Source organism: Zophobas morio, unplaced genomic scaffold, assembly GCF_036711695.1.
Source record: "Zophobas morio isolate AGI-343-1 ecotype UQ-CSIRO unplaced genomic scaffold, CSIRO_AGI_Zmor_V1 ptg000004l, whole genome shotgun sequence".
Taxonomy (NCBI): Eukaryota; Metazoa; Arthropoda; class Insecta; order Coleoptera; family Tenebrionidae; genus Zophobas; species Zophobas morio.
This window is the reverse complement of record NW_026972109.1, coordinates 15976174-16001658: the sequence shown is the minus strand read 5'-3', so window position 1 is coordinate 16001658 and position 25485 is coordinate 15976174. Positions and strand designations below refer to the sequence as shown.

The 25485-nt window shown below is 36.6% G+C and overlaps 7 protein-coding genes and 1 pseudogene across 9 annotated transcripts; 3 read left to right on the top strand and 5 right to left on the bottom strand.

Moving 5' to 3' along the window:
• Window positions 1-641: 641 nt before the first annotated feature.
• On the bottom strand, window positions 642-4679 carry LOC135143205 (calreticulin). Its single transcript, XM_064075086.1, has 4 exons — window positions 4511-4679; window positions 4328-4432; window positions 903-1909; window positions 642-850 (listed from the first exon to the last, which is right to left on the bottom strand). The coding sequence occupies exons 1-4, from the start codon at window positions 4596-4598 to the stop codon at window positions 827-829; spliced, it is 1224 nt and encodes a 407-aa protein (XP_063931156.1). The 5' UTR covers window positions 4599-4679; the 3' UTR covers window positions 642-826.
• Window positions 4680-5065: 386 nt separating this feature from the next.
• LOC135143216 (uncharacterized) lies at window positions 5066-6817 on the top strand. 2 transcript variants are annotated; one of them, XM_064075095.1, is made up of 2 exons: window positions 5066-5515; window positions 6057-6817. In XM_064075095.1, the coding sequence occupies exon 2, from the start codon at window positions 6072-6074 to the stop codon at window positions 6414-6416; it is 345 nt and encodes a 114-aa protein (XP_063931165.1). In that variant the 5' UTR covers window positions 5066-5515; window positions 6057-6071; the 3' UTR covers window positions 6417-6817. The 2 variants fall into 2 exon arrangements, with proteins under 2 accessions (XP_063931165.1, XP_063931171.1); XM_064075101.1 differs by lacking the exon at window positions 5066-5515 and adding an exon at window positions 5607-5709.
• Window positions 6818-8423: 1606 nt separating this feature from the next.
• LOC135143189 (ATP-binding cassette sub-family D member 3) lies at window positions 8424-15049 on the bottom strand. Its single transcript, XM_064075068.1, has 3 exons — window positions 14233-15049; window positions 13942-14181; window positions 8424-10342 (listed from the first exon to the last, which is right to left on the bottom strand). Exons 1-3 carry the CDS (start codon window positions 14352-14354, stop codon window positions 8728-8730), a joined length of 1977 nt encoding a protein of 658 aa, XP_063931138.1. The 5' UTR covers window positions 14355-15049; the 3' UTR covers window positions 8424-8727.
• An 84-nt stretch (window positions 15050-15133) lies between these two features.
• On the top strand, window positions 15134-16750 carry LOC135143196 (ruvB-like helicase 1). The gene is made up of 4 exons (XM_064075077.1): window positions 15134-15354; window positions 15403-15706; window positions 15754-16016; window positions 16063-16750. The coding sequence occupies exons 1-4, from the start codon at window positions 15214-15216 to the stop codon at window positions 16723-16725; spliced, it is 1371 nt and encodes a 456-aa protein (XP_063931147.1). The 5' UTR covers window positions 15134-15213; the 3' UTR covers window positions 16726-16750.
• Window positions 16751-16961: 211 nt separating this feature from the next.
• On the top strand, window positions 16962-21191 carry LOC135143106 (endoplasmin). Its single transcript, XM_064074977.1, has 4 exons — window positions 16962-17114; window positions 17167-17256; window positions 18818-18978; window positions 19034-21191. The coding sequence occupies exons 1-4, from the start codon at window positions 17069-17071 to the stop codon at window positions 21086-21088; spliced, it is 2352 nt and encodes a 783-aa protein (XP_063931047.1). The 5' UTR covers window positions 16962-17068; the 3' UTR covers window positions 21089-21191.
• On the bottom strand, window positions 17165-22462 carry LOC135143171 (regucalcin-like; annotated as a pseudogene).
• A 101-nt stretch (window positions 22463-22563) lies between these two features.
• Window positions 22564-23901, bottom strand: LOC135143151 (regucalcin-like). 2 transcript variants are annotated; one of them, XM_064075025.1, is made up of 4 exons: window positions 23891-23901; window positions 23679-23752; window positions 22693-23629; window positions 22564-22648 (listed from the first exon to the last, which is right to left on the bottom strand). In XM_064075025.1, exons 2-4 carry the CDS (start codon window positions 23738-23740, stop codon window positions 22622-22624), a joined length of 1026 nt encoding a protein of 341 aa, XP_063931095.1. In that variant the 5' UTR covers window positions 23741-23752; window positions 23891-23901; the 3' UTR covers window positions 22564-22621. The 2 variants fall into 2 exon arrangements, with proteins under 2 accessions (XP_063931095.1, XP_063931090.1); XM_064075020.1 differs by lacking the exon at window positions 23891-23901 and having other exon boundaries at window positions 23679-23774.
• A 46-nt stretch (window positions 23902-23947) lies between these two features.
• Window positions 23948-25354, bottom strand: LOC135143141 (regucalcin-like). The gene is made up of 4 exons (XM_064075010.1): window positions 25238-25354; window positions 25091-25159; window positions 24093-25041; window positions 23948-24045 (listed from the first exon to the last, which is right to left on the bottom strand). The coding sequence occupies exons 2-4, from the start codon at window positions 25150-25152 to the stop codon at window positions 24013-24015; spliced, it is 1044 nt and encodes a 347-aa protein (XP_063931080.1). The 5' UTR covers window positions 25153-25159; window positions 25238-25354; the 3' UTR covers window positions 23948-24012.
• Window positions 25355-25485: the final 131 nt, after the last annotated feature.

The window sequence follows — 25485 nt, the reverse complement described above, 5'->3', positions numbered from 1 at the left end:
ATAAACACAAATTTCTCTAAAAGTATGTAAGAAATACCATGCATCACGTGCTTTTTTCGTTTCAGGGCATGCACAGCACGGTTTTAGCTTCTTTGGGTTCTCTTGGGCTGCAGGTTGCTGCGTAGATGCAGCTTCAACTTTTTCATTGATATTCCCCATATCTAAAACAGTTTGTTTTAAAAAGGTCCCAGAATTGCAATTTACTACCTTTTTTGTTTAAATATTTCGCAGAAACTGAATAAAATTGAAACAATTTCGGTCGGTATTAAACAATCTAACCTCACTTTTTTCCACCGTGAGTGACATTGCCGTGACCTGCGCATTAGAAAGTCTGTTCAAAATAAATTTTGGAAAAATTTTGTTTTTTTTTTGGGAATTTAAAGTCGAAGAATGTTTTATTTTCATGTTACAAGCCAAATTTGTCGCAGAAATTTTGAAATTTTAATTTTTATCAATGCGTGTTGTCTAGAATTTAGCACAGCTCTCGCAGATCCGTCAAATACATAACTTTCACTTCTTGTAATTCAAGTTCGTGATTTTCTAAGGAGATTCGAAAATTTTTCAAAGCTTCACTTTCACAGCACTTTCGACTTCTTGCATTAATGTTTGGAGAACGGGATAAAGTAATAAAAAAACGTATATTACTAAAGATAATAATTTATTAATTTTGTACAAATAAAATGTGAATACAAAAACAACTTGTATGATTTTCTGTTTTATTAGAAGTAATACGCTCAATATTAACAAAAATCAGTCAAAGAAATAGTACACACTATGGAACAAAACACTGCACACAGTAAGATATAAAAATTGTCTCTTATTCCACTCACAATTCATCATGATCGGATTCCTGAAACAAAATCTGTCAGATAAACCAAAAACAACTCTCTTCCTCGACTCACCTCTACTTGTGGCACATGTTCTTCTTCTTCATTATCATCATTATCTTCATCATCGTCGTCGTCATCCTCATTGTCATCCTTCTTCTCTTCAGCAGCAGCTGCATCTTTCTCTGCTTTATCTAAATCTTCTTTAGATTTCTTCTCTCCATCTTGTCTTTCTTTCAATCCAGAGATGGCTTCTTTCGCGTACTCTACATCATCCGTGACCAGCACGTTATCGAAAATCGTTCCCGACTTAACCTGCCACAAATCGAACCCAACGGCGCAAATTTCCTTCTGTTTGTACAACTCCGAATCCGGAGTATACTCAGGATTATCGATTTCGGGATGGATCCACGGCCCTTTGTAAGCCGGATTGTCTATCTGCTTAGGTTGCCATTCCCCTTTGTACTCTGGGTTATCAATCATAGGCGGCTCCCATTCCCCGTCCATCTCGTCGTCCCAATCATCGGGCTTGGTGGCTTCAGGATCAGGGATGTGTTCAGGCTTGTCCCAGTCCTCGGGTTTGGTGTCGTCCGGATCGGGAATCGTCGAGCGATCGTCCCAGTCCTCGGGCTTCTTGGCTTCGGGATCCTTGATCCTCTTGGGCGGCAGAAGGTCCCAATCGGCTTCCAATTCGCCGCTTTCGACCTTCTCGCCGTCGATTTGGACTTCGTAGGTGTTGTCTGGCTTGATGATGAGGGTGTAAGCGTGTGTGTAAACGTCGTCTTTGCAACGGATTTCTTTGTTGATGAGTACGTTCTTGTCTTTGTAGTTGAGGATTACGTGAACTTTCTTTGTACCGGGTCCGCAGATGTCAGGACCGAACATTACACGGTATGGCGATTCGCCGTGCATGTCTTCTTGTTCGAGCGAACAATCGAAGACTTTTACGTAGCCACCGCCGCAATCTATGTTCTGTTCGTGTTTGACTGTGAATTGAATTACTAAATCTTTGTTTTCGGTGGAGAAGGGCTTGAATTTGCGGCTCAGGGCGTAGAAGCGGGCGTCTTGGGACGTCTGAATACCTGATAAGAAAGGGAATGAGATTCTTTATTCAATTAACAACAAGAAAATGTATTATTTAAGAAGGTACAGTTTATGAGAAAGTTAGTTGCTCAGCTGCAAAACACGTCACATTTTTTTAATACGGCCAATTACACAATTTTAAGACTCATTCAGGGTGAGTCACCATTATGAAATATCCACAATCTTGAATTTTTATGTTACCATAATTTCCGAGTAATGACACAAAATCACATATCATAACATAAACGTTAAACTTGTTAAATTATTTAAAATTTATTTATAATTTGATCTTATTGCCATCGACCGACCAAAAGTAGATAACAATGTGCAGTAAAAGCCAAGTACGATGACAAATTGTGTTACATACAATATTAAAGTTAAAAATACTGTCGCCAAAGTCCGATCAAAATAACTATTTTTGTAACATAATGGAGTGTTCAATATAAAAAAAAGTAGCTGAAAAGGCACGTGTTTTTTAATCACACTGTTGACACGTGACGACATGTTGAAAAACGTTAATTTTATTATCCGAAAAAGTGAGGTTATTGTAGACATACTTCATATTGTTTACAAAAAAATTAGTCAATCTGATGACTTTTTCAATGGAACACTCGATGTGGATAAGTAAACATTTTACGTAATAATAACCTACTTTTAAAACATACTGTAACAGTCAACAGAAAATAACAAGTACTTTTAATTTTTTGTAACATTAGTAATAAGGTTGCATGTATTAAAAATAACAGGTTGAGGCGGCAGCATGGGAAGTTAAACAAGTTATTTAATTTAAATAACTTTTACCATATATGGAAGTCCCCACAAGGACGCTATATGCAACAATATGTATACCAACTTAGTTAAATGCTGAAATTTAGAAAAAGTATGCAGCAGCAAAATAATAGTGCAGAGTTATTTAGACAGAACTTATCTTAAAATATAAATAGGCATGTTTTAAATAGGTTTTTCCACAATAAAATTTCGTGATGACGTCATCAAGTTTGTGGAGGGGATACACAAATTAATTCTTTTACCATTCTTACGACAGCTTTAAACGTTTGCAAGATTTCAGAGCATTCAGTTTTGAAGATCCTAAATTAAATTCTGAAATATTGTTATAAAACTTTTATTGTTCCCAAAAATCTGGACGTAAATTTTATAAAATTTAAATAGTATTTATTTTGCAAAATTTTTAGATGACGTCATCAAATTGTTGGTTTGGTGATCAGACAGATAGACGGAAATGGGACATCTACTTTTTCATAGTCTACGCCTTCGCAATATATTTTTTCTAAAGTTGCCAAATGGTTCCATACTTTTTTTAACACTTGTGCGCGACACTTGCATTCAATTTTTTATTTTTAATTTAAACACAGCAACGAAATAAACTTAAAAAAATACGATTGTCAACATTTTCAAAACAATTTCGGAATTAAGATATAATAGGGAACTCTGGTAATTTAACGGCCATGCACGCAACTTTCACTTAAATTGTACGTATTTATTTTTCACGTAAACGCCCTCTTAAACACACAATTTAATGCAAAAAGAACTTCTATTTTTCGCGAACGGACGTCAAAACAAAGAAACCAAATCAATTTTTAGCAGAACTATTTTAGTTTCTCGTTACGTTACACAGAACAAGCGTGTTTATTTACAGCGAAACGCGTGTTCATTACATAATTCAATCAGATTTGAACACTTATGTAGCTAATCAATAAAACATTGCCGATAACAATCTGTTCGAGTTTTATTGATAATAAGAGCTCACCTCTGAACTGTCATTGAAAATTCTTATCGCTGATGAATGTGTACATAAGGTAAAACTTATCTGTGGTGTATGGTTGTTAACATAATTTACGCGCCCTGTATATAATTTAGATAAGAATAAAAACTTATCAGAAGTCATTTTTTAACGGTTTTAGTGTGGATAAATTAATATATGTACATGTAAAAAAACAAACAGTAGCCGAATTTAAATGTCTGGAAATCATTAACCGTGGGTTTTTTATTTTTAATGAATATATGATGTGCATACCCTTTGAACGTAAGTTACCTTCACTACTAGAGGTCACTCATGTAATTTTAAATACATAATTATAAAATCGTTTAAGATGGTTTTAACTAATTTGATATTTATATTATTCACAAAACACAAAGAACAAGTTTTATCAGTAAAGATCAATAAAAGTAACCTGTTTTCATATCCCATTAATGTTCATACAAAAAATGCTTACAAACGTTCAAAAACCCCTCTCAACTTCATCCAGGAAATGACACATTGTGGACATTGACATTATGTAATTTTCTATATTATTTTATGCTCGATTTGTCACGTCGTGTAATGTAGCTCTACGACTACCCCAAAACCTGAATTTCCCTCATTTTCCTCCAAATCTACCACCAACTTCCCCTATTACCTTTATCATCTTCTGCATTGTTGAAGAACTTTCCTGCTGTCCAAGCAAACTTCCCAAACTCCTTCCCTGGATGCTTACTGTACACCCAAGTTTTCTCCCAGGAATCTGAAAACAGGAAAATGAGCAATTTTCCCGAACTTCCTGTACCGGCAATAACCCGTTCAAAACCCCCTCGCAACTTACCATCTTGGAATTTTTCTTCAAGATATACTTCAGCATTTAATGCATAAAAATATGCACTCAACACAAACACAAAAATCTGCGCCTTCATTTTATAAACCTACTAAAAATATTAATTCGGCGACGTCAAATTCTCGCCACGAATCTACCGCAAATGCCAGAAAAATAGTGAGAGGGACGTATACAAACACCCGTAATCGCTTATCAAAACAGCGGCTGTCTGCGTTTAACACACGGCATAAAGAGAGACGTTCGAGTCGAGTACGTCGACACTTTATCGATAATTCGACAGATGGAAGGCTCTGATTGGTGGACGACCAACACGGTGGAAACTCCGGATTGCAAACGCAGGACTCTTATCTTTTTCCAACTCGAGCAGGAACCAATAAGTGCAGTGCTAACGTGTACTTCCCTTCCTCGGGATTAGTGTACAGTTGGAGAGTTGTGATTGGTTGATTTCGAGTGCTTGCGAAACGTGGCGCGTATTCAAATTTGAATTGTTTTGTTCTAATCTCGGTTTCTAATCAGTGATTAATCTTCGCTTTATCTTACGTGTTGCGGAAACAATTTCCTTGAATTTCACCATTTCGCAAGTCCGTTTTTCGATTTTTGCGTTTTTTCGAATGGAAAATAAAGATTTGGGGCGACTTTTTGCGTCCGCGAATCGCCGTACCATTTTGCTTTTCTCAAGAATAAATGGGTGTTTATAGTATGTGAAATTGCGATTTACGACTTTGCTGAATATTTGTATGGGCGTTGTTATCTGTAATTTCTTAATACTCACCTTAAAACAATCGATTATTTGGAAGAAAATGACGGATTACCTCATTTCGTATCGCAGTTTCAAATCTACCGCTTCTGTATACAAGGAAAGTAAAAAGATCAACTTTGAAAACAAAGAAATAAACTTGATCGCCTACATTTGAAAGTAAAAGTTCAGTAGAGTGCATTAAACACAAACGAAGTACGTTCTTCCAAGAAACAACATGTAAAAACGTCCGAACAAGGGTAAGTACTTAAAATTTTTACATAAAATGAGTTTATTTAGTGTAAAAACTCACAACGGTGTAAGCCTCGAGTGAAAAAAATTGTGTTAAAGTCGTTTACCTTGAACTAGCAAAGACATAAAGAAGTGAGTTACAGTAACTTAAGTCATGTTACCTTCCATTGATCTCTTGCTATATTTATAACAAAAATATGAGGTAAGTTTTAAAAATAGCATAAAATAGTGTTTTTCTTTCATCATCTGTGACAACCATCATCGAATAAAAAAAAATTTACATCAATAAAATCAACAAGATGTTGAACGGCTCGAAAGTAAGTGCAATTTCACCTTTTATCTATCATTTTCTTGAATATCATGCTCATTTTTTATTAAAATGACATGAATAAGGTGATATAAAACTAGACAAGTATATAACTTTCTAAATTATGTACGTTTTGGTGAAAAGCATTTGGTGAATTTGCATCGATGTTGAGCGGTACTGTGTGTTTTTGTGTTGTTTCAGTTCTACTTTCGTTTTAATTAATTTTTTGTGTATTTTTCCAGAGTCAGTTATGAAAAATGTCTTCAGTTAACGACAGAAAAATAAGAGATGTGCGTGATATTTGGAACTGTAACAAAGAAGTGGAAAAGGAAAACCCGCGTGTTCCCGTCGTCGAAAACAATGTTGATAACCGGACCAAACACAAATACAAGACTTTGGAGAGGCACCTTAGTATGAAAAAGACTATTAGGAAGAAAATGATGCGAGACTTGAGGGAGATCGGGGATGCGGGCGTCGAACCCAATTCGCAGACCCAGAACGCCGGATTTTTAGAACAAATTAAGAACGACCAACCTCCGCCTGCCAACATAGACAAACCTAGTTTATGGAAAAGACTTACTAAAGGATGGGGTCATACTTAAGCGATTCGTGACCTGTTTGTGATTATTTATATGCTTCTCCAGCTTTCTTAAATGATTTACAAACAGTATTTATAGTGTGAATTAGCTTAATTTAGCTTTAAGGTTTCGCTGTTCCTAAAAAGTATTTTCTAATAGTTGGATAACATAACTATAGTTGCAGAATAGGGTGTTATAACAGAAGTATTTATTTTATAGTATGTTACCAGGTTTCCTTGTTGTATATAATGAACTCTGAAAGAAACGTTATCAAATTAACGAATTTATATTTTGTTAAACTACAATTATGTTACGTTCTCTGCTATTAATTTTTGTTGGGTGGATGTATGTTCACTTCATGTCGCTTTAAATACATAGCTGTTTGATTTTATTGTGCACGTTCCAATAAAATACTACAAAACGAATTTTAAACAGTCCTCATTTTTTACAAAACCTACTTTCCTTTCGATTTGTTTTTCTAGGTATGGGTACGTAAACAAGCAAAAAATAAAAATAAACAAAATAGCCTTTAATTGTAACAGTTTCACTTCCATCACCAATTAAATGTCACAGAGGCTTACTCCACGTAAGGTTAATACTAAAAATAATATTAATAACAACGAAAAATGAAGCTCACCCTATTACTAACAATAAAAATTGAAAACACTCGCTAAATACATTTATTAATATATAATAAAACTTATTCGTTAATTTTAAATTTTAAATTACTTTTGATATGTTTTCAAAAATAAAAGATATAAGACTAGACGTTTTCATAAAAGTTTCAAAAATATTTCCGTGCGTGATTTATTGTCATTTGGCTCTTTGAAAGCACTTTGGCTATTTCAGGAAAGCTCGTCACCTGCAATAGTCTAATATTTTATTAAAAAGACTTGAAAAATATGATTCTGTCACCATTACAAGATTATAAAATTATTCCGTAATAATGTGGAGACAGTAAAATAACCTATAATGCAAAATAGACCCTGACCTCCTATACACATATTCCAGTATTTCGCAGCTTTCTTTATGATTGCAATTAACAATTATTGTTATAGATTTATGCAGATATTTTAAACCTTCTGCATATATATCAAGTAATAAATCAGTAAGTTTGTTATACAATATAATCAACTGACTTAAGTAACTTTTTTGTTCTATTTGCTCGGAATAAACGCTACCGTATTATCTATTCACACATTAAGATATGCCAACGCTGTAACTTACGTCAAAAATACACATGGCAACACCAAATAACGATAATTAAGAGAAAATAGAAAGTTACATTAAATTTTATTGTAAAGCCAGTTAAGCGCATGGCAGAATTAAAAAAAAAAGCTACTCCTATAATTTATTCTCGTATTTTACAACAGAGGAAATTTATTCAGTTAAGATAATAAAAGGGCAACTTTTATTTAAATGTGAACAGGAAAAATTATTAATCTCAGCGAGAAAAATAACATTCAGCAAATGTAAGTACAGCAAATATTTACGAAAGTTATTTATAACAGTTAACAAACGTTGGTTGCAATAAGCAAAAATACGAAAGAGATAAAAAAAAAGTTATTTGGCACTTGGTAGAATTATAGCTTAGTTTTGGTAAGTTAGTGTTGTATTTAACTTAATTCCAGAAGTGCTTTTGGAGTAATTTTAATTCTTTTTTAATAACATTTAACGTACTACATAACAACCTACCAACCAAGGAAACGTAGGTGAACGGCATTGTATGTTTACAACGGTCCAAATACTGTTCAAATTAAAAATTTAACATCAATCGATTTTAGCATTAATAAAAATGATTACAGAAACTATAGATATAATTCGCTATGAATTTAGAACAATAAAATTGACATTAGGTTACCTTGAGAAACGAATTAATAGATTACTGAAAACTTAAACCTTATCTCATATTGAAATGGTTATCCTAAAAATCGTTGAAAAATCCACGTGTTTTTTTTTTATAAAATTTGTAAAACATTAAACAGTTAAAAACAAAATATACATATAAAAAATTAATAGAAACTACTTCAGTGTTGCCACTGATTTTTTTTACAGCAAGAGTTACAATAGCACCAATTATCACACATTTCCCTCTTCTTTGACGCCAATCAAGGTACGACCGTTTACCCGCACAAGCCTGAAACTTACTCAACTTACGCCTAAACAATCATTACGTAAGTTAATTACAACACGCTAGATAAACTGAATAAGAAAACTGCAACATCCCGCTATGATAAAATAACATTTTCCATCAAAAATAGTTACAGGCTGCACTCCAGCCTTGGCAAAGTCATATAAAAAATACATAATCTAATTCCCCTAAGTTTACTCAGCGTTAAGACCCAAACTGCTCCGTTACTTCTTCCATTGGTTGGAACGTGTACCCTCCCCTCCCGTCTAAATGTAAAACGAACTCATGATGTTGCCATAGTGATTTTCTGTGCGAAACCGTCAACAGCGTAATTCCGACTTCCCTACAATACTTATACATGCTCCCCTCCACATCTACGGAAACGGCGCTCGTGCATTCATCCAAAATCGCAAACTGGGGTTTATGGTAGAAGAGTCGCGCCATGGCGACTCTCTGCTTCTCCCCACCACTCAACACGTCCAACCAATCGGCGACGGCGTCCAAGCCACCCTCACGTTCCAACAAGTAACCCAATTGCGCTCTTTCTAAATGTTCAATTAGTATTTTATCGGTAGCGCCTCTTCTTAGAGCTTCGGAACCCGAATGGGGATAAGTGAGTTGGTCCCTCAGCGACCCCAACGTCATATACGGGCGCTGCGGGATGTAAAATAGCTTTCCACGTGGAGGTTTCGTTAGTTCTCCACCGAAAAGTGGCCACAGTTCGCCCAAAACTCTGAAAAGTGACGATTTTCCAGCACCGTTTGGTCCACAAACTAACACGTTCATTCCAGATTTGATGTCGAAGGAGATTTCTTTGATGAGGACGTCGCCGTTGGGTGTGATCAAGGGTACGCGATCAAATTTGATCACGTTATTCTGGAAGATGAATTTTCCTCCGTTCGCTTGCAGGTTTTCGGCACCTACAACCATCGTTCGTTCGTATCTACCCTGGTTGAGCTCGTCTAAGACTTGTCTGAGCTGGGTGACGCGAGCTGTGAATCCGGCAAGTCTCGTCAATTCTCGACCCGCTAGAACCAGACGTCCTATGGCTTCCGCCAGTTTCACCAACATTCGCCCGTAAGTGTAATACAATCGAGATCTTTCTCCTTGCTTGGAAGACGACAGGGAGTGAGAACGTGACATGAAAGGTAAAGACACAGCCCAGAAACCCACAACGCTGGCGAAATACTTAGCAACTAAATTATCGACAATCCCCATTAGAACCCTAAATTTCAGGAACTTCTTCAAGTGGTTGAGTAGCTTGTTGTAGCTCGAAAGTAGGGTTGCTTTCTCGCGAACGTTACCATTGTAGAAAGCAATTTCCTCCGAGTGGGTTATCAATCGTGCGTTGATATGTCGGAATTCGCCCTCTAGTTTTTGTTCGCCGGCGGTTAATCTAGCTGTAGGTCTTCGCAAGTGCGTCAACAACATCCCAGACAAAAACAAATACCCTAACATCAAACTAGGCGTTCCTCCACCTAAAGTCGCAGACAACTTGTATACATATATGCCAATGTCGAGCAGCGGTTTCGCGGTATTACAATAAAGATCTGAAACGCTTTCGCAGAATTTGTCCACGTCAGTGGTGAGGAGCTGATCAGCATTAGCAATACGATTGTCGAGGTTTGACATGCGATAATACGTAAAATTCTTGAGATAATCTTCGTATAATCGCCGTGTCATATTTGTGCGTAATCGTATTTTTAGTTCTCCGATTGAGTATTTTAAGGTGTTGTTTACGACTGATATTAGTGGCAAAGCTACAAGGAACTTGATAAGGCGGCTCTTGAAGAGGTCTTGGTCCATGGCGACGATTGCGCTGAAAAAAAATCAAATAAAATTTACTGTGTCATTATGAGATATGGTTGCGTGCGCTGAACGAAGATTAGTTCCAGCAGGATTACGCAAAATAGGTTATTGTCTGCTAGTGGTGTAATTAAAATTCAAACTCGGTGCAAAAGTACATAGTTCGAATTGGATTATATACCACAATACTTGAGATCTTTATCGCAAAATTAAGGACACCTCAGTAAATAGTACGACCGAGTTACAAAGTTCAATAATTATAGCAATTTCATTATCTTAGTCACCTACTCGTTTAAAATACGATCTTTGCCTCCTATTAAATATGATATTAAATTTGCAGTTTACGGATCCCAACATAAATTTACACTTGACAGGAATAGTTCAGCGACTTTTGTGTATTTTCCCAAAACAAAACCCCACCCAAATAAACTATTTGTGTAATCACGTATCTTATTTCATAGTAGAAAATACCAAATCACTTAAAAAATTCGACAATTTTAATTTTGTAGTACCACGTAAGCGTGACGTAGCTCTACAAAAGTTTGACGAATTGTTGTGAAGCATAAAAGAATCAACTAATCCTTCTACAATTATAAGTATGCATCCTGCTAAAAGTTCACAACAAAAAAAGCAGAACAAGGTCAACAATAAAACTGGAAATGAATGCAATGTTAAATTTGATGGCCGTTAAAAGATAATGCATTTTTTGCAAAAATAATGCCATTTTAGAAGAAAAATCGAATGGGGCAACTTTTGAACTTTCTAAACAAATAATTTATTTGAAAAGCAGGTTCTTAGTCAGTAGTGCTCTGTCTCAGCTTAAGGTGTGGAAACCTTAACACCATTTACGATAACAACTGCTCATAAAATTCTAGTGACACAACATGCAAACAAAAAAATTAATGTCGATTGTCCCCTCACAGTTATAATGAAACGACAACAATCAACGCGATAAAAAAATAACCCACTTTGAAAATGGACTGGATCGAGTAAATTGTACAGCCACCTACAAGAGACAATAATAAAGTGGATTAAATCAAACCCTAGCCACGTAAAATAAGTATTGTAGATTTTGTCCTTTTACAGGAAACACAGATGGAAGCAGTTAAATGAGATCAAGTTAAACTGTTCCACATGGATTGGCAGCAGATATATCTTGATAATTATTGTATTGGTTGTTTAATGGTAAAGTAGTGTTTTATTTTTAGATTGTTTCTCGATGTAAGTAGTTCTTTACGTGGAGGTAAAAGTGGTTTTAAATAATATGGTACAGTAATAATTGTTTTTTCAAAGTAGTTTAGCTTTATATTGTAGCTATAAAACAACGCAGGCAATAAATTTTTCTAGAATTCTTGCAAATTATTGTTTTAATGAATGTTTCAAAACAATAAAAGTCAATTCCACGATAACAGCTAATTACTGCTTAAGTTTGTTGTTTAGTAGTACAAAAAATTAGCATTTTTTGTGCTGTTGCTAAAATGTTAAAAAAGGCCAATGACGCGCTACATTCACTTTAATGAAGGTGTTGATATTTTCCCCATAACGTTAATTAATATAGTACAATTTATTTTCAATCTAAAATCTACACTGGAATTACAATTTTGCCTTTCTTAACAGAATTAAACTCAAAATTCATACAACGTTTTTGTTATGTCTGGTACTGAGAAGATCTTTTAAATGTAGTTTTGTCTAACAAGTATTCTAACCTCTTCATCGATGGGTTCAATTTCAGGAAAATGAATAATTCTAGGTATAGAACACATTTTTTTTGCCAATTCCATGTAAAATTCTCTTTGGACAATCCAAATCCGACAGCCACAGTGGAAAGTATGTTGTTTTTATGAGAATAATTACTAAAATCCTTCAAAGTATACGTCATACTATGAATTTTATTGCGTCAATGAAATATGTAATTTAGATTTATATTTCCAACTTGCAGTTTGCATAACAATGTTATTATATTTATTTGATTTATGTTTTGTTTATCAATTATTTAATTTCAGTTACTACGGTAAAGTGCAAAATATCGCTGTCTGCAAAAACACAAGCCTTATTATCAAAACCATTATTATTAATCACTAACGCTCAAACAATATTTTTTTTTTTTAGGTATTACCGACACAGTATGGAGGCGAAAATACGTCTTATCAAACAATATACCATATCATCGAAAAAAAGTGGTCGAGGTTATGAAATTAATTTTTAAAATAAAGATGTTGGCAACACCAAAGCGTTCCTTGCTCGGTTTGACAGTTACGGTCAAATAACTGTCAAAAAGACAACGCCAACATCATTTTAAAAATAAATTTCATGGTCTACTAGACAAGTTTTTTTTCGATCATATGGTTGGTACTACCCACTACTGGTTATTAAAATTGCCATAAATTATAGACGAATAAAATCGTGTATTATACCATATATGTAGCAGAAAAGTACTAGGTGTACGTGTTTCGACACCAAGTACCTTTATTAGACCTATTAATTTAATGTTGTCTGTATAACCAAGAGTTGTGGGCGCCTTTTCGACAAAGTTTATTATTCATTCCTTCCAAATGACGTCACCTCAAAAACAAGTACTATATTGTTTACATACATTTTGGTAATGTGTTAACACCTGGTGTCCCAAAAAATTAATCCATCGGCTAATATCTGACAGTAACGTTTTGTCCCCGCCCCAAAATTAATGACGTCACAATAGAAAAATTTAAATACACGTGTCGAGGTATTATTCGATTAATTTCTGAGAGGTTCCTACACAAATTAATTAAATATTAAATTCAAGTATGTACAATAAGTGCATCTTAAAATACTTTCGGAAGAGCTTTTCGTCATTAATTACGACTATTTCCGACTAGGCCAATGATAAAATACCGGTTTTGGCTACGTGCTTGACCAACTAATAGCACTTCCGATAAAGGCAAATAAATTTCTAATACCATTACATAATATCCAAACGTAACAGTCTCATACGGGAAGTACACCTCGTACTACGAAATTCCCAGTTGTTATTTGACGGCTCAAAAAATTTGCATGGAACGGATTTAAGCAAATTTGCATCAATATTAAATTTTAAAATACGGTAATGCGATAAAGTTTGTGACTGACTGGATTTTTCATTTTAATTGAAAGTCAAGGCCGTTACATGGTATATAATGACCTGTCTACATAGTTCGTTGTTATGTAAGTATGTTTTGTTGCTATGATTTACCAACATTAACATTCGTAATTGTAGTTTTCCTTTACACTTGAAATGCAACATTTTTATATATCTACAGGTTTTGATTCTTATAAGAAATAAGAAGTGTTGTTAAGTGAACTGTTACTAACGCCTCTGAATATATGTAATAAGGCATTGTTTTTACACTATTGCCACATATTTGTATAGCGTTATTACCTGACTTTAATGGCAATAAGATATAATTCACAAACTATAACATTTTCATATTCGACAACTAATACAAACCCATTATCTTTTGTTGGCTACACAATTCATCACTGATATACTCGTCACAGTATCTAGTATCATGGACTTTGAGCTATTTTGTTATTAAAAAAAACCGCAACTAGCAGATTACATAACCTCCAAATTGTAGTCTCAACACGTGTAATTACCTTTCAATTTTGGTCCCATTGTCGATCATCCACAAATCACAAACAGACCTTGCAACCAAACTAGCAGCAACTAGTAAAAGAAACCCAGCTTCAGGTGATGTCCATCCTGGCACAACGATCTTCAGTAAAAGCCCAAGTTGTTTCAAAAACTGTCGATCAACTTGAGCTTTAATTTTATTCTCTTTTTTCTCTGAAATAAAGTACTTCACTTCTTCCTCAACTGCCTTCTTCACTTTCTTCCTACAACAAAACAAAAATCAAATCTCCGCCTGCATTATTAAACTGAAGTACCTATTCAAGTTAAGATGATTTCTTCTCCTTTTCGCCAGAAGAATCCATAGGGCTGCTGTGGTTGCCCCTGCAGCAGCAAGGGCATTATTTCTCGTAACAAACTTGCTAAGGTTTGGGGCCATTTTACTTCATTTTCACTTGTTTTCCACTGATTTAAGACACCACACTGATCGTGACCAAGCACTTTTGTTGCCACTCACTCTTCCATACAGACTGACCGCACGAGCTAAGTACGCTTAACTAAAGTTATAAACAATAACTAAAAGTAACTATTGCAGTGACGTCTGATTGGACTTTTGGTAATCACATGATTGTGTTGACTCTTTGCACCGTGCGAAACAGAGACGTAGAGTGTCTGAGACAGAGATGCGGAATGAGGAGATACCCACCTGTGAGAGTTATGATAATTGTGAGATAATGACGTGGGGTTATTATTAGCTAATCGGAAAATAGAAAGTTTCCGGTAATGTTTCGCCTCAGGGGGGCTCTGCACTACCTGGTTGATGCTCATGCTTGTTCCAAACGTTGGAATAGTTGAAAAGATGATGTCACTGCGATAATCGAAACTCCAAATAATTTATAAGTGTTAAAAAGGCAATTTTAAACGGTTTAGTATTAAAATGAAAATTAATGACGTTGACATTTAAGGTTAAGCTTAATTCATGGCCCACTACCCTTTAGTATTTTAGAAAACAATACCAATTTGAGTTATCTGTATAATGAAACAAAACTGTTTGCGTTAGACACAATCAAAATCACTTCTAGCCATTTGTATTCACTCCGACATTGGAAATAATTGACTTAAGCAAAAATTACTGCAAGCGCAGAAAAAAATATATATTTACCGACGTTGCGATTTAAATTTCCGGCGCCGTTCGTCGAATCCACCACCACCAAAATCCCCAACTTTGTTTCCATACCAACATAACAACAACAAAAATTAAATTGATCAAACAAAATAACAAGCGTGATTTTCGCAAAATGAAGATCGAAGAAGTAAAAAGTACGGTAAAAACCCAACGAATAAGTGCCCACAGCCACATCAAAGGTCTGGGTTTGGATGAAAATGGGTTCGCATTACCGTCGGCATCCGGCTTGGTCGGGCAAGAACAAGCCAGAGAGGTTAGGTTTGAATTTTGTGCGTTGTTTGATTAATTTGCGATTTTGTAGGCCGCAGGAATCGTTGTTGATATGATTAGGAGTAAAAAAATGGCCGGACGAGCAGTATTATTGGCAGGCCCCCCTGGAACGGGTAAAACAGCAATAGCTTTAGCTATAGCCCAGGAGCTGGGAAATAAGGTGCCGTTTTGTCCCATGGTGGGGTCCGAAGTGTATAGTTCAGAAATCAAAAAAACAGAAGTTCTTATGGAGAACTTCAGGCGAGCTATTGGGTTAAGAATTAGAGAAACAAAGGAGGTGTATGAGGGGGAAGTGACAGAACTGACACCTGTGGAAACTGAAAATCCAGCTGGAGGTATTAATTCACTTGTAAAAAAACACAACTAATGTGGGTGTTTTCAGGGTATGGCAAAACTGTGAGTCACGTCATAATAGGGTTAAAAACAGCTAAAGGCAGTAAACAGTTGAAGTTAGACCCCAGCATATATGAAGCTCTACAGAAGGAGAAAGTAGAAGTGGGGGATGTTATTTACATTGAAGCAAATAGTGGGGCTGTCAAGCGCCAGGGTAGATCTGATGGTTATGCAACGGAATTTGATCTAGAAGCTGAAGAATACGTGCCTTTACCTAAGGGGGAAGTACACAAAAAGAAGGAAGTGGTCCAGGTATATTTCCATTCGGCAAATTCTTGTGCTGTAGCTATTTTTCCAGGATGTTACTCTCCATGATTTAGACGCAGCAAACGCTAAACCCCAAGGTGGTCAGGATGTTTTATCAATGATGGGTCAGCTTCTCAAACCAAAGAAAACTGAAATTACTGATAAATTACGTCGCGAAATCAACAAAGTCGTTGATAAATACATAGACCAAGGCATAGCAGAATTAGTTCCAGGGGTTTTATTCATCGACGAAATTCACATGTTGGATATTGAAACTTTTACTTACTTGCATAGAGCGTTAGAGAGCGCAATCGCCCCAATCGTTATTTTTGCCACAAATAGAGGTCGCTGCGTTATTAGGGGTACTGACGACATTGTAGCACCTCACGGGATTCCTCTAGACCTTTTGGACCGTTTAGTTATAATTCGTACGTTACCATATTCTCGATCAGAGCTTGAACAAATTTTGAAATTGAGAGCTAACACCGAAGGACTGGAAATTGAAGCCGAAGCTTTATCTGCGTTAGGGGAAGTAGGGTCGAGGTCTACTTTGCGGTACGCAGTACAACTTCTCACCCCTGCGTCTCTAACGGCAAAAACAAACGGTAGAGATAACATCACCAAAGTTGATGTTGAAGAAGTTAGCTCTCTGTTTCTAGACGCCAAATCTTCCGCACGAATTTTATCCGATAATAAAGATAAGTACATGATGTAATTAAAAAAATAAAACGTTGTATTAATTCGTTGTGTTATTGAAACATGAATGAGAAATTATCAAGGTTGCGTTATTCAAATTTTGCGCAATTTCTGTGGATCGATTTTCAACCAATTAAACGCAGCCATTTGTATCGGTGATGATTCCACGAGTTTCGATTGGCGGTTGCGTTGGAAATTGATTGCGTCATCCAGCGTGGTGTTTTCTGATTGGCGGTTTTTCACTGTAAACTCTTCTAGAATCGCGGTGTTGTCATCAGTCGGAAAGTGAGTTTTGATTAGGCAAGTGAAGTTTGCCGGTGTTTTTAATGAATTAAATAAATGTCGTTGGAATTTTGTTGAAAATGAAGCAGTTTATCGTGTTTGCAATTGGTTTATTCGTTTTGTTAGGTAAATATTGCTACTTTTGTAGTTATCAGTCAAAATTAATTTATTGTTGCAGGACACGCACAAGCAGATGAGTCTTTAGGAGAAGCAACTGTGGAAAAAGTCGATCTTGATTTGGGGGCTAGCAGAGAGGCTTCAAGGACAGGTAATGTTTTGTTTTAACGTATATGTTCGTAATTCATGAGGTGTTCTTTCACAATTGGGTTTGTGTGTTTTGAAAAGTGGAGTCTTCTGTCAGATCTGTCCAAGTCGGTGAATTGGACTTGATACCAACCATATCTGGAAAATATAATATTGCAGAATTAGTAAAATAACGTGGCATGATTCATATGTAAATTGTGCTGATGCAAGAGACATTTTATGTACACTATACATATATTATTACATCCTTGTTTTCTCAAATTTGTATTCATAATTGACTGTTACAGATGTTTTACCATTTATTTTCAACAATTGTTTTAATTTAGTAGCTGAATTAGTTATGAAATTGTGTCATTTTTATCTTTATTCCTAAGGGATTTATAATCTATTAAATTTTTACTATCATTTAAGACCAATTAAATACAATATTGGTTATATAATCGTTAATAAGTCAGTAATAATAATCATCTGGGATTAAATATATCATATAAATTAAGTAATAAAAAGAAAAATAGGTAGAAACACTCATGGTCAATATTTTAAATTGGTTGCATTTTTTTATACTTACCTTTGATTTTCGGTTAGTGGATCCACGTGTTTTTCTCTGGGTCCCTTAACATTTAAATAATCAATGTATTTCTGCAACTCTGTATCATTACATTGTCGATCTAGTTTGTCTATACAGTAAAACTTTGGTGTTATAATACTCGCTGAAAACACAACGTCATTAATATTATTTTTATCAAACCAAGTTTCTAATGTTATTCTTATCAAAGTCGTAAAAGTGGCGCAATCTATTTTGGTAACAGTGTTTAATTATGCATAAAAAAATATATGCCAATGATTCATGATTTTGGTTTTTATTAGTTTTGAAGCAAAGCTTAACATAATACGTTGAAAAACCGCTCAGAGTAGGCGTTAGAATTTCATTTGACACAAAAGGCATGTCTATTCTTATAACATCCAAGCATAACCCGTGATTCGTGCTTCCGAGGTTTACGATGCGTAAGCATAGCAAGTATGATATAATTAAAAGTGACATTGCAAGTCAAAGTAAATATGCATAACCCGTTATATGTTATAAGAACAGACGTGCCGTTGGTGTCAAATGATATTCCAACGCCTACCCTGAATGATTTTTCAATTGAATATCCATTACAGTACACTGAAATTAATCAAAATAAGTATAAATTTGGATGTCACTGGAAAGCAGACATTTATTTTTACATTAAGTAAGCCAATTAGTTTGAAGTCTGGGGTGATTTTCGTCTCTTTCTAATTTTACACAAATGCTACTCGGGTTCCATTAACTATATATACTTTTATATCGGCGCCTGACTTTTTTAACCTAATAAAAAAATCGTGTACTTGTTTTTGCCTTTTGTGGTGAGATTAATTATTTTCCTACTTACGCAGCTTCAGGGGTTTCCCAATCTGCATGTTCGACCTGCCAGCCAAATTTTGCGCCGCAAAACACAACTTAAACGGCTTTTTTTTCTTCGGGAGAGTCTGCTCTTCCTTCTTTTCGTCGTCGCTCATGTTTGATCAATACACTTTATTTCCAGACGATGAAGTCGTTCAGCGCGAGGAAGAAGCCATAAAATTAGACGGCCTGAATGTGGCTCAACTAAAAGAACTGCGGGAAAAGTCTGAAAAATTCGCTTTTCAAACTGAAGTAAATCGGATGATGAAACTCATCATCAATTCATTATATAGAAACAAAGAAGTAAGTAAATCATGTTGTTCCGTCGACAAGTTAACCTTATTTCGTTGTTTGTTAGATTTTCTTGAGGGAATTAATCTCCAACGCTTCGGACGCCCTCGATAAAATACGTATGTTGTCACTGACAGACAAGAGCGCTCTGGACGCGACCGCGGAGTTAAATATACGTATCAAAGCTGATAAAGAGGCGGGGATGCTTCATATTACCGATACTGGTATCGGTATGACGAAACAGGACTTAATTAACAATCTAGGTACTATCGCTAAGTCTGGTACCGCAGAGTTCTTGAGTAAGATGCAGGATGCGGCGTCCGCGCAAGATATGAACGATATGATCGGTCAGTTCGGTGTCGGTTTCTACTCGTCATTTTTAGTCGCCGATAAGGTAATCGTTACCACTAAACACAACGACGATAAACAATATATTTGGGAGTCGGATTCTGCAAGCTTTTCGATTGTTGATGATCCTAGAGGCGATTCTTTGAAGAGAGGTACTACGGTTAGTCTTCAGTTGAAGCCTGAAGCTAAAGATTTCCTCGAGCATGATACTGTTCGCAACTTGGTGAAGAAGTACTCACAGTTTATCAATTTCCCGATTTACATGTGGACCAGTCACACGGAACAAGTGGAAGAACCGATTGAAGAAGACGAAGAAGAAAAGTCAGAAGAGAAAGAGAAAACTGATACGGAAGATGAAGCAGCAGTTGAAGAAGAGAAGGAAGAGGAGAAACCAAAAACTAAGAAAGTCGATAAAACGGTCTGGGATTGGGAGCTTCTGAATGACAGTAAACCAATTTGGACGAGGAAACCTACGGAAGTGGAAGACAAAGAGTACAATGAATTTTATAAGTCGTTAACTAAAGATACGAAGGATCCTTTAGCGAAAGTACACTTTGTGGCAGAAGGAGAAGTCACATTTAAAGCTTTGTTATATGTGCCTGAAGTACAACCATCAGAAAGTTTCAACAGATACGGTACTAAAACTGACAACATCAAGCTATACGTAAGAAGAGTTTTCATCACTGATGAGTTTAACGATATGATTCCGTCGTACCTAAGCTTCGTGAGAGGCGTTGTTGATTCAGACGATTTACCATTGAACGTATCTCGTGAAACTCTCCAGCAGCACAAATTGATCAAAGTTATTAAGAAAAAACTAGTACGTAAGGTTCTAGACATGTTGAAAAAGGTCCCAGATGAAGACTACCAGAAGTTCTGGAAAGAATATTCAACGAATATCAAACTGGGTACTATTGAAGATCCCGCAAATCGTACTCGTTTGGCCAAGCTCCTCCAATTCTACTCTTCTAACAGCGATACCATGACAAACCTAGCCGATTACGTCCAACGTATGAAACCCAAACAAGAACGTATTTTCTACATGGCTGGTTCTTCCAAAGAAGAAGTCCAAAAGTCGCCGTTCGTCGAACGTCTATTGCGTAAAGGCTACGAAGTTCTATATCTAGTAGAAGCCGTCGACGAGTACGCGATTTCCGCCATCCCCGAGTTCGAAGGAAAGAAATTCCAGAACGTAGCGAAGGAAGGGTTCAGTTTAACCGAGAGCGAAGGAGGCCAAGAACAACTAGAACAACTCAAAGGCAGATTCGAGCCCTTGACTAAATGGTTGAGTGACGATGCTCTTAAGGATCAAATTGCCAAAGCCACAGTTTCCGAAAGACTGAGCGATTCGCCTTGCGCTCTCGTGGCTAGCATGTTCGGCTGGACTGGTAATATGGAACGTCTGGCGGTTTCGAACGCCCATCAAAAATCCGACGATCCACAAAGGTCGTACTATTTGAACCAAAAGAAAACTTTGGAGATCAATCCTAGGCACCCCTTGATGCGGGAATTGTTGAAGAGGGTGAACGACGATCCCAGTGATCCAACGGCGAAAGATATGGCGTTGATGCTGTTCCGGACGGCTACTCTTAGATCCGGTTTCATGCTAAGAGAAACTGCGGATTTTGCGCAGAGTATCGAGATGATGATGAGGAAGACTTTGGGAGTGTCGGTAGACGAAGCGGTGGAAGAAGAGGAAGATCTCCCCGAGGACGGTATTCCAGAAGAAGAAATTGAAGAAATCAAAGAAGATGCAGAGCATGACGAGTTGTAAATACCGGTGTGGATGAAAGTGTGATTGTTTTGAATGATTATCAAAGACTGTCAAATTTTTGTATTTAAATTTAAATTATAATAAACAAATGTCTTAATTTCAAGATTTTGTTTTGTTTAAATTGAGTCTATAATATCGGCTTCGAAAACGGGTACTCCTTTAGTACCCAGATTGGTTAGTGCGAAGACGCTACCAGCTCCTGGTTGTTTCATGATTTGCTCTTCTGTTAAACCAATTCTTGAGGTGGTTATGAACAAGATGTCCAAGTCGGGGTCGCCCCACATCACCGAAGTGACGCTTTCGGCTGGAATTGGAAAACGGCCCAAAAGGTTACCGGTTGTTGGGTTTACTTTGATTACGGAACCTCCACCATAGAGCGCCACCCATAAGTTATCGTCTTCATCGATAGTCATACCGTCAGGACTTGCATCCAAACCGTGGTCTTTCAAGTAGGTTACTCTACGATTGGAAATTTCACCGCTTGTATCGTCATAGTCGTATTCAGCGATCTGTTGTGTAGGGGAATCGATGTAGTAAAATTTATCATTGGCTTTGTTCCACACTAAACCATTACTAACATTAAGGGGGCTATCATCACTTCGGGCGAAGAAAGATTTTTTGTTATTTTATAAAGAGTACTCTGTCTGGGTGGTTTACGGTGTCAGCATCCTGATCCATAGTACCTTTAAAAAAATATACTACAAACCTGTTTTAGAGAGGACTGAATATCTTACCAAACCAGATTCTTCCTTCTTTATCCGCTTTACCGTCATTCATGTTTGAATCGGGTTTATCTTCAGCTAGTGTTAGTAGAGTCTGGCTGCTGTAAGTACCGTCTTCTCTGTTCCATTGTACAGCAACAATAGTGCGTCCTATACCAGCTATAAGTAGATCGGGATTTGATTTTGATGGTACTACTGGCGATATGGGTCCTTGTAACGTTATGGACGTTAGTTCTTTACTAGTGTAATTGTAACTGTAGATGGTTCCAGGCCAGACGTCCACATAATACAGCAGATTGTTTCTGCTATCCCACGTAGGACACTCTGCATGGGTTACTGGTTCAGTGATTTGGTATAAAGCTGGCCCGTCGAAATTGTTGTCTCTTAAATTTGTTTGTTTTTATAGTGTAATTATTATTATCGTACTTACCCTAGTATTACGACGACGGATAATAACAGTAGCCGTACTAACCGCATTTTTTAAATCTATATGTTTCTTATTTGTAAAATATGAGCAAACACTGTGTTTCACTATATTCTGTTGATAGTCGAATCTATTTTTATTTAATCTAATAGTTAAGTGTCAGTAAGTAGGTACCCACTCGAGTTATGTACAGAGATATATTGTTTATATTTTACTGTTGCCTATGGTGTACATGATAACAATGATATACGTATTGATTAATAAATTTATAATGGAACTTAAACAGATCAGGTATAGTACTGTTAACCACCAACTGCTGATAATAATAATTTGTAAATGTGTAAATATTTTTATTATTATTACAATTCATAACAATCTTATTCATTCTTAAATATGCATCTTCTTCTCACATTCCTACAAAGTATCTATTACACCAAGCAGTTCAAGAGAAAACTCACCTTATCAATCGAGTCCAGTATATCCACAAAGTAAGCAGGACGTCCTTTTGTACCTAAGCCCACTACAAAAAACACAGTTCCTGGAGCCGGTTGTCCTAACTTTTGCTCATTTGTCAAACTAATCCTAGAACTTGTTACATAAAGCATATCCAAATACGGTCCTCCCCATGTGGCTGAAGTTACACCCAAAGTTGGAAAGCTTACGATATTCAAAATGTCGCCATTTGACGAATTAACTCTGACAACAGCACCACCACCATAGAGCGCTACCCATAGATTGTCGTCTTCGTCGATAGTCATCCCATGTGGACTTCCAATAACCTGCTCGGTGTGGTCGTTCACGTCGAAAACAACCCTGCGATTGCTAATTTCACCAGTTTCATCGTTGTAAGAATACTCGACGACTTGTGTGCTTCCTGCATCTATGTAGAAGAACTTGTCGTTGGCAGCGTTCCAAGTAAGACCGTTGCTTATATTAACAGGAGCTATTTCGATTCGAGGAGAGTCCAGATTTTCACAAGTCACTTGGTACAGGATTCCTTCGTTAGGACCCTCATAGCTCGTGGTACCGATCCACAAGTTACCTTCTTTGTCAGCTTTGCCATCGTTAACTCTGCTAGTAGGAAAATCAGGGGCTAGAGTCGTTAAAATTCGTGTCTCGCTGGGTTCTGAAACTCCATCCCATTCGACGGCAGCCACAGACCTATTCAAGCCCACTATTAAGAGATTGGAGTCTCTTACAGAAGGAATAACAGGAGCGACTTCACCATCTAGAAAAATAGAAGAAAACTCTTGTTTGAAAAAATCATATCTATGGATTTCTCCTTCGTAAATGCTGACAAAGTAAAGGATGTTGTTTCTGTAGTCCCATATGGGACAATCGGCTTTAATTGCAGGATCGCTTAGCTGATAGATACCGTGGTACTGTGTCGGAGTTCTTTGGAACGAGGATGTTAATAATAATTTTTAATCATCTGAAAACTTACAGTGGTTGTAGGCTCCAAATGGGGGCAAGAAGCGTTAAAAATGTTATCACAGTAGTTGCCATTTTTGATACTTACTAAAATAAGTATGTGGAGTATTATTTTATCTTTGTTGTCAACACTTTGTTTGAGAGGCGAAATGTAGATATTATCGCAGTAAGAAAACAAAGGTCGTCATTGTTCTTATGATGTCATTATATTATGGTAGTACTTACCTCTAGCAATGTGACGACGAATAAAATGAAGACTGTAACGAAAGAAAAAATGGAAAATATGCTTTGATTAAATTTTTATTTTCTTCTTTAAATATAGCAATTCATTACATTCTAGTCTATGCTTAACCTCGCAATACTTTCTTGGTACCACATGTCTGCAAAATATCAACATTAAACCTAGCAACTTCTAGAAAACACTTACCTCATCGTCAATCGAACCCAATAAATCTACTTCGAAAGTAGGGCGTCCCTTTGTTCCCAAGCCCGTTATAACAAATACAGCCCCAGCAGTTGGTTGTTGCAACTTTTCGTCATCTGTCAGACTAATCCTAGAAGTTGTTACGTAAAGCATATCCAAGTCCGGTCCTCCCCACATTACTGAAGTTATATCCGAAACTGGAAGAGATACGAAGTCCAAAAGATCACCATTTGAAGAATCAACTTTGATAACTCCGCTGCCACCATACAACGCTACCCATAGATTATCGTCTTCGTCAATGGTCATCCCATCCGGATCTCCAAGAAGATCATCGTGAGCGCTTCGGTCGAAAACAACCCTGCGACCACTGATTTCACCAGTTTCGTCGTTGTAAGAGTACTCGACAATTTGTAAGGTTGGTGAATCGATGTAGTAGAACTTGTCGTTGGCAGCATTCCAAGTAAGACCATTGCTTATATTGACAGGAGCTACCTCAACTAGAGGAGAGTCAAGATTGTCGCAAGTCACTAGATAAAGTATGCCTTCGTCAGGAGTTCCATTTGCACCATCGTTGCCCATGGTACCCATCCACAAGCGACCTTGTTTGTCAGCTTTGCCCTCGTTGACTCTGCTGTTGGGAAAATCAGGAGATAAAGATGCCAAAATTCGGGTCTCACTAGGTTTTGAGAACCCGTCCCATTCCACGGCAGCGACTGATCTGTCTAAACCTACTATTAGGAGATTCGGGTCTCTTTTGGAAGGAATAACAGGAGCGACTTCACCGTTGAGAGTAATGTGATCAACTCTTAATTGTTGATAGTCGAATCTGTAGATTTGTCCTTGATGTATGTTGACGTAATAAAGGACGTTGTTTCTATTATCCCAGCTGGGACACTCTGAATGGTCTACGGGTTCGGTGAGCTGGTAGACACCAGGGGACTGGGTTGGATTTCTTTAGAATTATATTTAGTAACAGGTTTGAATGTTTGCTAGAAACTTACAGTGCTGGTAGACTCCATATGGGAACGAGGAGCGTTAAAAATGTTATCACTGGAGACGTCATTTTTGAACTGAATAAAACGGGAATGTAGAGTACTACTTTATATATCTCATGCAAATATGTACTTCGTACAGTTTTAAGTACTTACTAAAGTGCTAAAAGTGGAATATTTTCTTAACGTATATGAACTCAGCATATTTTCTGTTGTTCAAAAAACCACATAAATATGTTTGACAAACAGAAGATAGTTAAACTGATTTAAAAATAAAATGATCGGGAACTTGTACCTATAATCTTCAAGTGGTATTTTTACTATAATCTCGTTTCTGTCTGCTTACTATGCAAGATATAATCAAAATGTGATTTAATTCTGGTTAACGCTCTAAAACGATAACT

Excerpts from the sequence above, each read along its gene's own strand:
- LOC135143205 (XM_064075086.1), bottom strand. The coding sequence starts at position 4,598 with ATGAAGGCGCAGATTTTTGTGTTTGTGTTGAGTGCATATTTTTATGCA. Across the intron at positions 4,433-4,510 it reads TGAAGAAAAATTCCAAGATG|ATTCCTGGGAGAAAACTTGG; the intron begins GTAAGTTGCGAG and ends TCCTGTTTTCAG. Across the intron at positions 1,910-4,327 it reads CAATGCAGAAGATGATAAAG|GTATTCAGACGTCCCAAGAC; the intron begins GTAATAGGGGAA and ends CTTTCTTATCAG.
- LOC135143216 (XM_064075095.1), top strand. The coding sequence starts at position 6,072 with ATGTCTTCAGTTAACGACAGAAAAATAAGAGATGTGCGTGATATTTGG.
- LOC135143189 (XM_064075068.1), bottom strand. The coding sequence starts at position 14,354 with ATGGCCCCAAACCTTAGCAAGTTTGTTACGAGAAATAATGCCCTTGCT. Across the intron at positions 14,182-14,232 it reads AATCATCTTAACTTGAATAG|GAAGAAAGTGAAGAAGGCAG; the intron begins GTACTTCAGTTT and ends GTTTTGTTGTAG. Across the intron at positions 10,343-13,941 it reads AATGGGACCAAAATTGAAAG|CGCAATCGTCGCCATGGACC; the intron begins GTAATTACACGT and ends ATTTTTTTTCAG.
- LOC135143196 (XM_064075077.1), top strand. The coding sequence starts at position 15,214 with ATGAAGATCGAAGAAGTAAAAAGTACGGTAAAAACCCAACGAATAAGT. Across the intron at positions 15,355-15,402 it reads GGCAAGAACAAGCCAGAGAG|GCCGCAGGAATCGTTGTTGA; the intron begins GTTAGGTTTGAA and ends GCGATTTTGTAG. Across the intron at positions 15,707-15,753 it reads AACTGAAAATCCAGCTGGAG|GGTATGGCAAAACTGTGAGT; the intron begins GTATTAATTCAC and ends GGGTGTTTTCAG.
- LOC135143106 (XM_064074977.1), top strand. The coding sequence starts at position 17,069 with ATGAAGCAGTTTATCGTGTTTGCAATTGGTTTATTCGTTTTGTTAG. Across the intron at positions 17,115-17,166 it reads TGGTTTATTCGTTTTGTTAG|GACACGCACAAGCAGATGAG; the intron begins GTAAATATTGCT and ends TTATTGTTGCAG. Across the intron at positions 17,257-18,817 it reads CAGAGAGGCTTCAAGGACAG|ACGATGAAGTCGTTCAGCGC; the intron begins GTAATGTTTTGT and ends CTTTATTTCCAG.
- LOC135143151 (XM_064075025.1), bottom strand. The coding sequence starts at position 23,740 with ATGGCAACTACTGTGATAACATTTTTAACGCTTCTTGCCCCCATTTGG. Across the intron at positions 23,630-23,678 it reads ATTTGGAGCCTACAACCACT|AACTCCGACACAGTACCACG; the intron begins GTAAGTTTTCAG and ends CTCGTTCCAAAG. Across the intron at positions 22,649-22,692 it reads TACTGGACTCGATTGATAAG|GAATGTGAGAAGAAGATGCA; the intron begins GTGAGTTTTCTC and ends GATACTTTGTAG.
- LOC135143141 (XM_064075010.1), bottom strand. The coding sequence starts at position 25,152 with ATGACGTCTCCAGTGATAACATTTTTAACGCTCCTCGTTCCCATATGG. Across the intron at positions 25,042-25,090 it reads ATATGGAGTCTACCAGCACT|AAATCCAACCCAGTCCCCTG; the intron begins GTAAGTTTCTAG and ends ATAATTCTAAAG. Across the intron at positions 24,046-24,092 it reads TGGGTTCGATTGACGATGAG|ACATGTGGTACCAAGAAAGT; the intron begins GTAAGTGTTTTC and ends GATATTTTGCAG.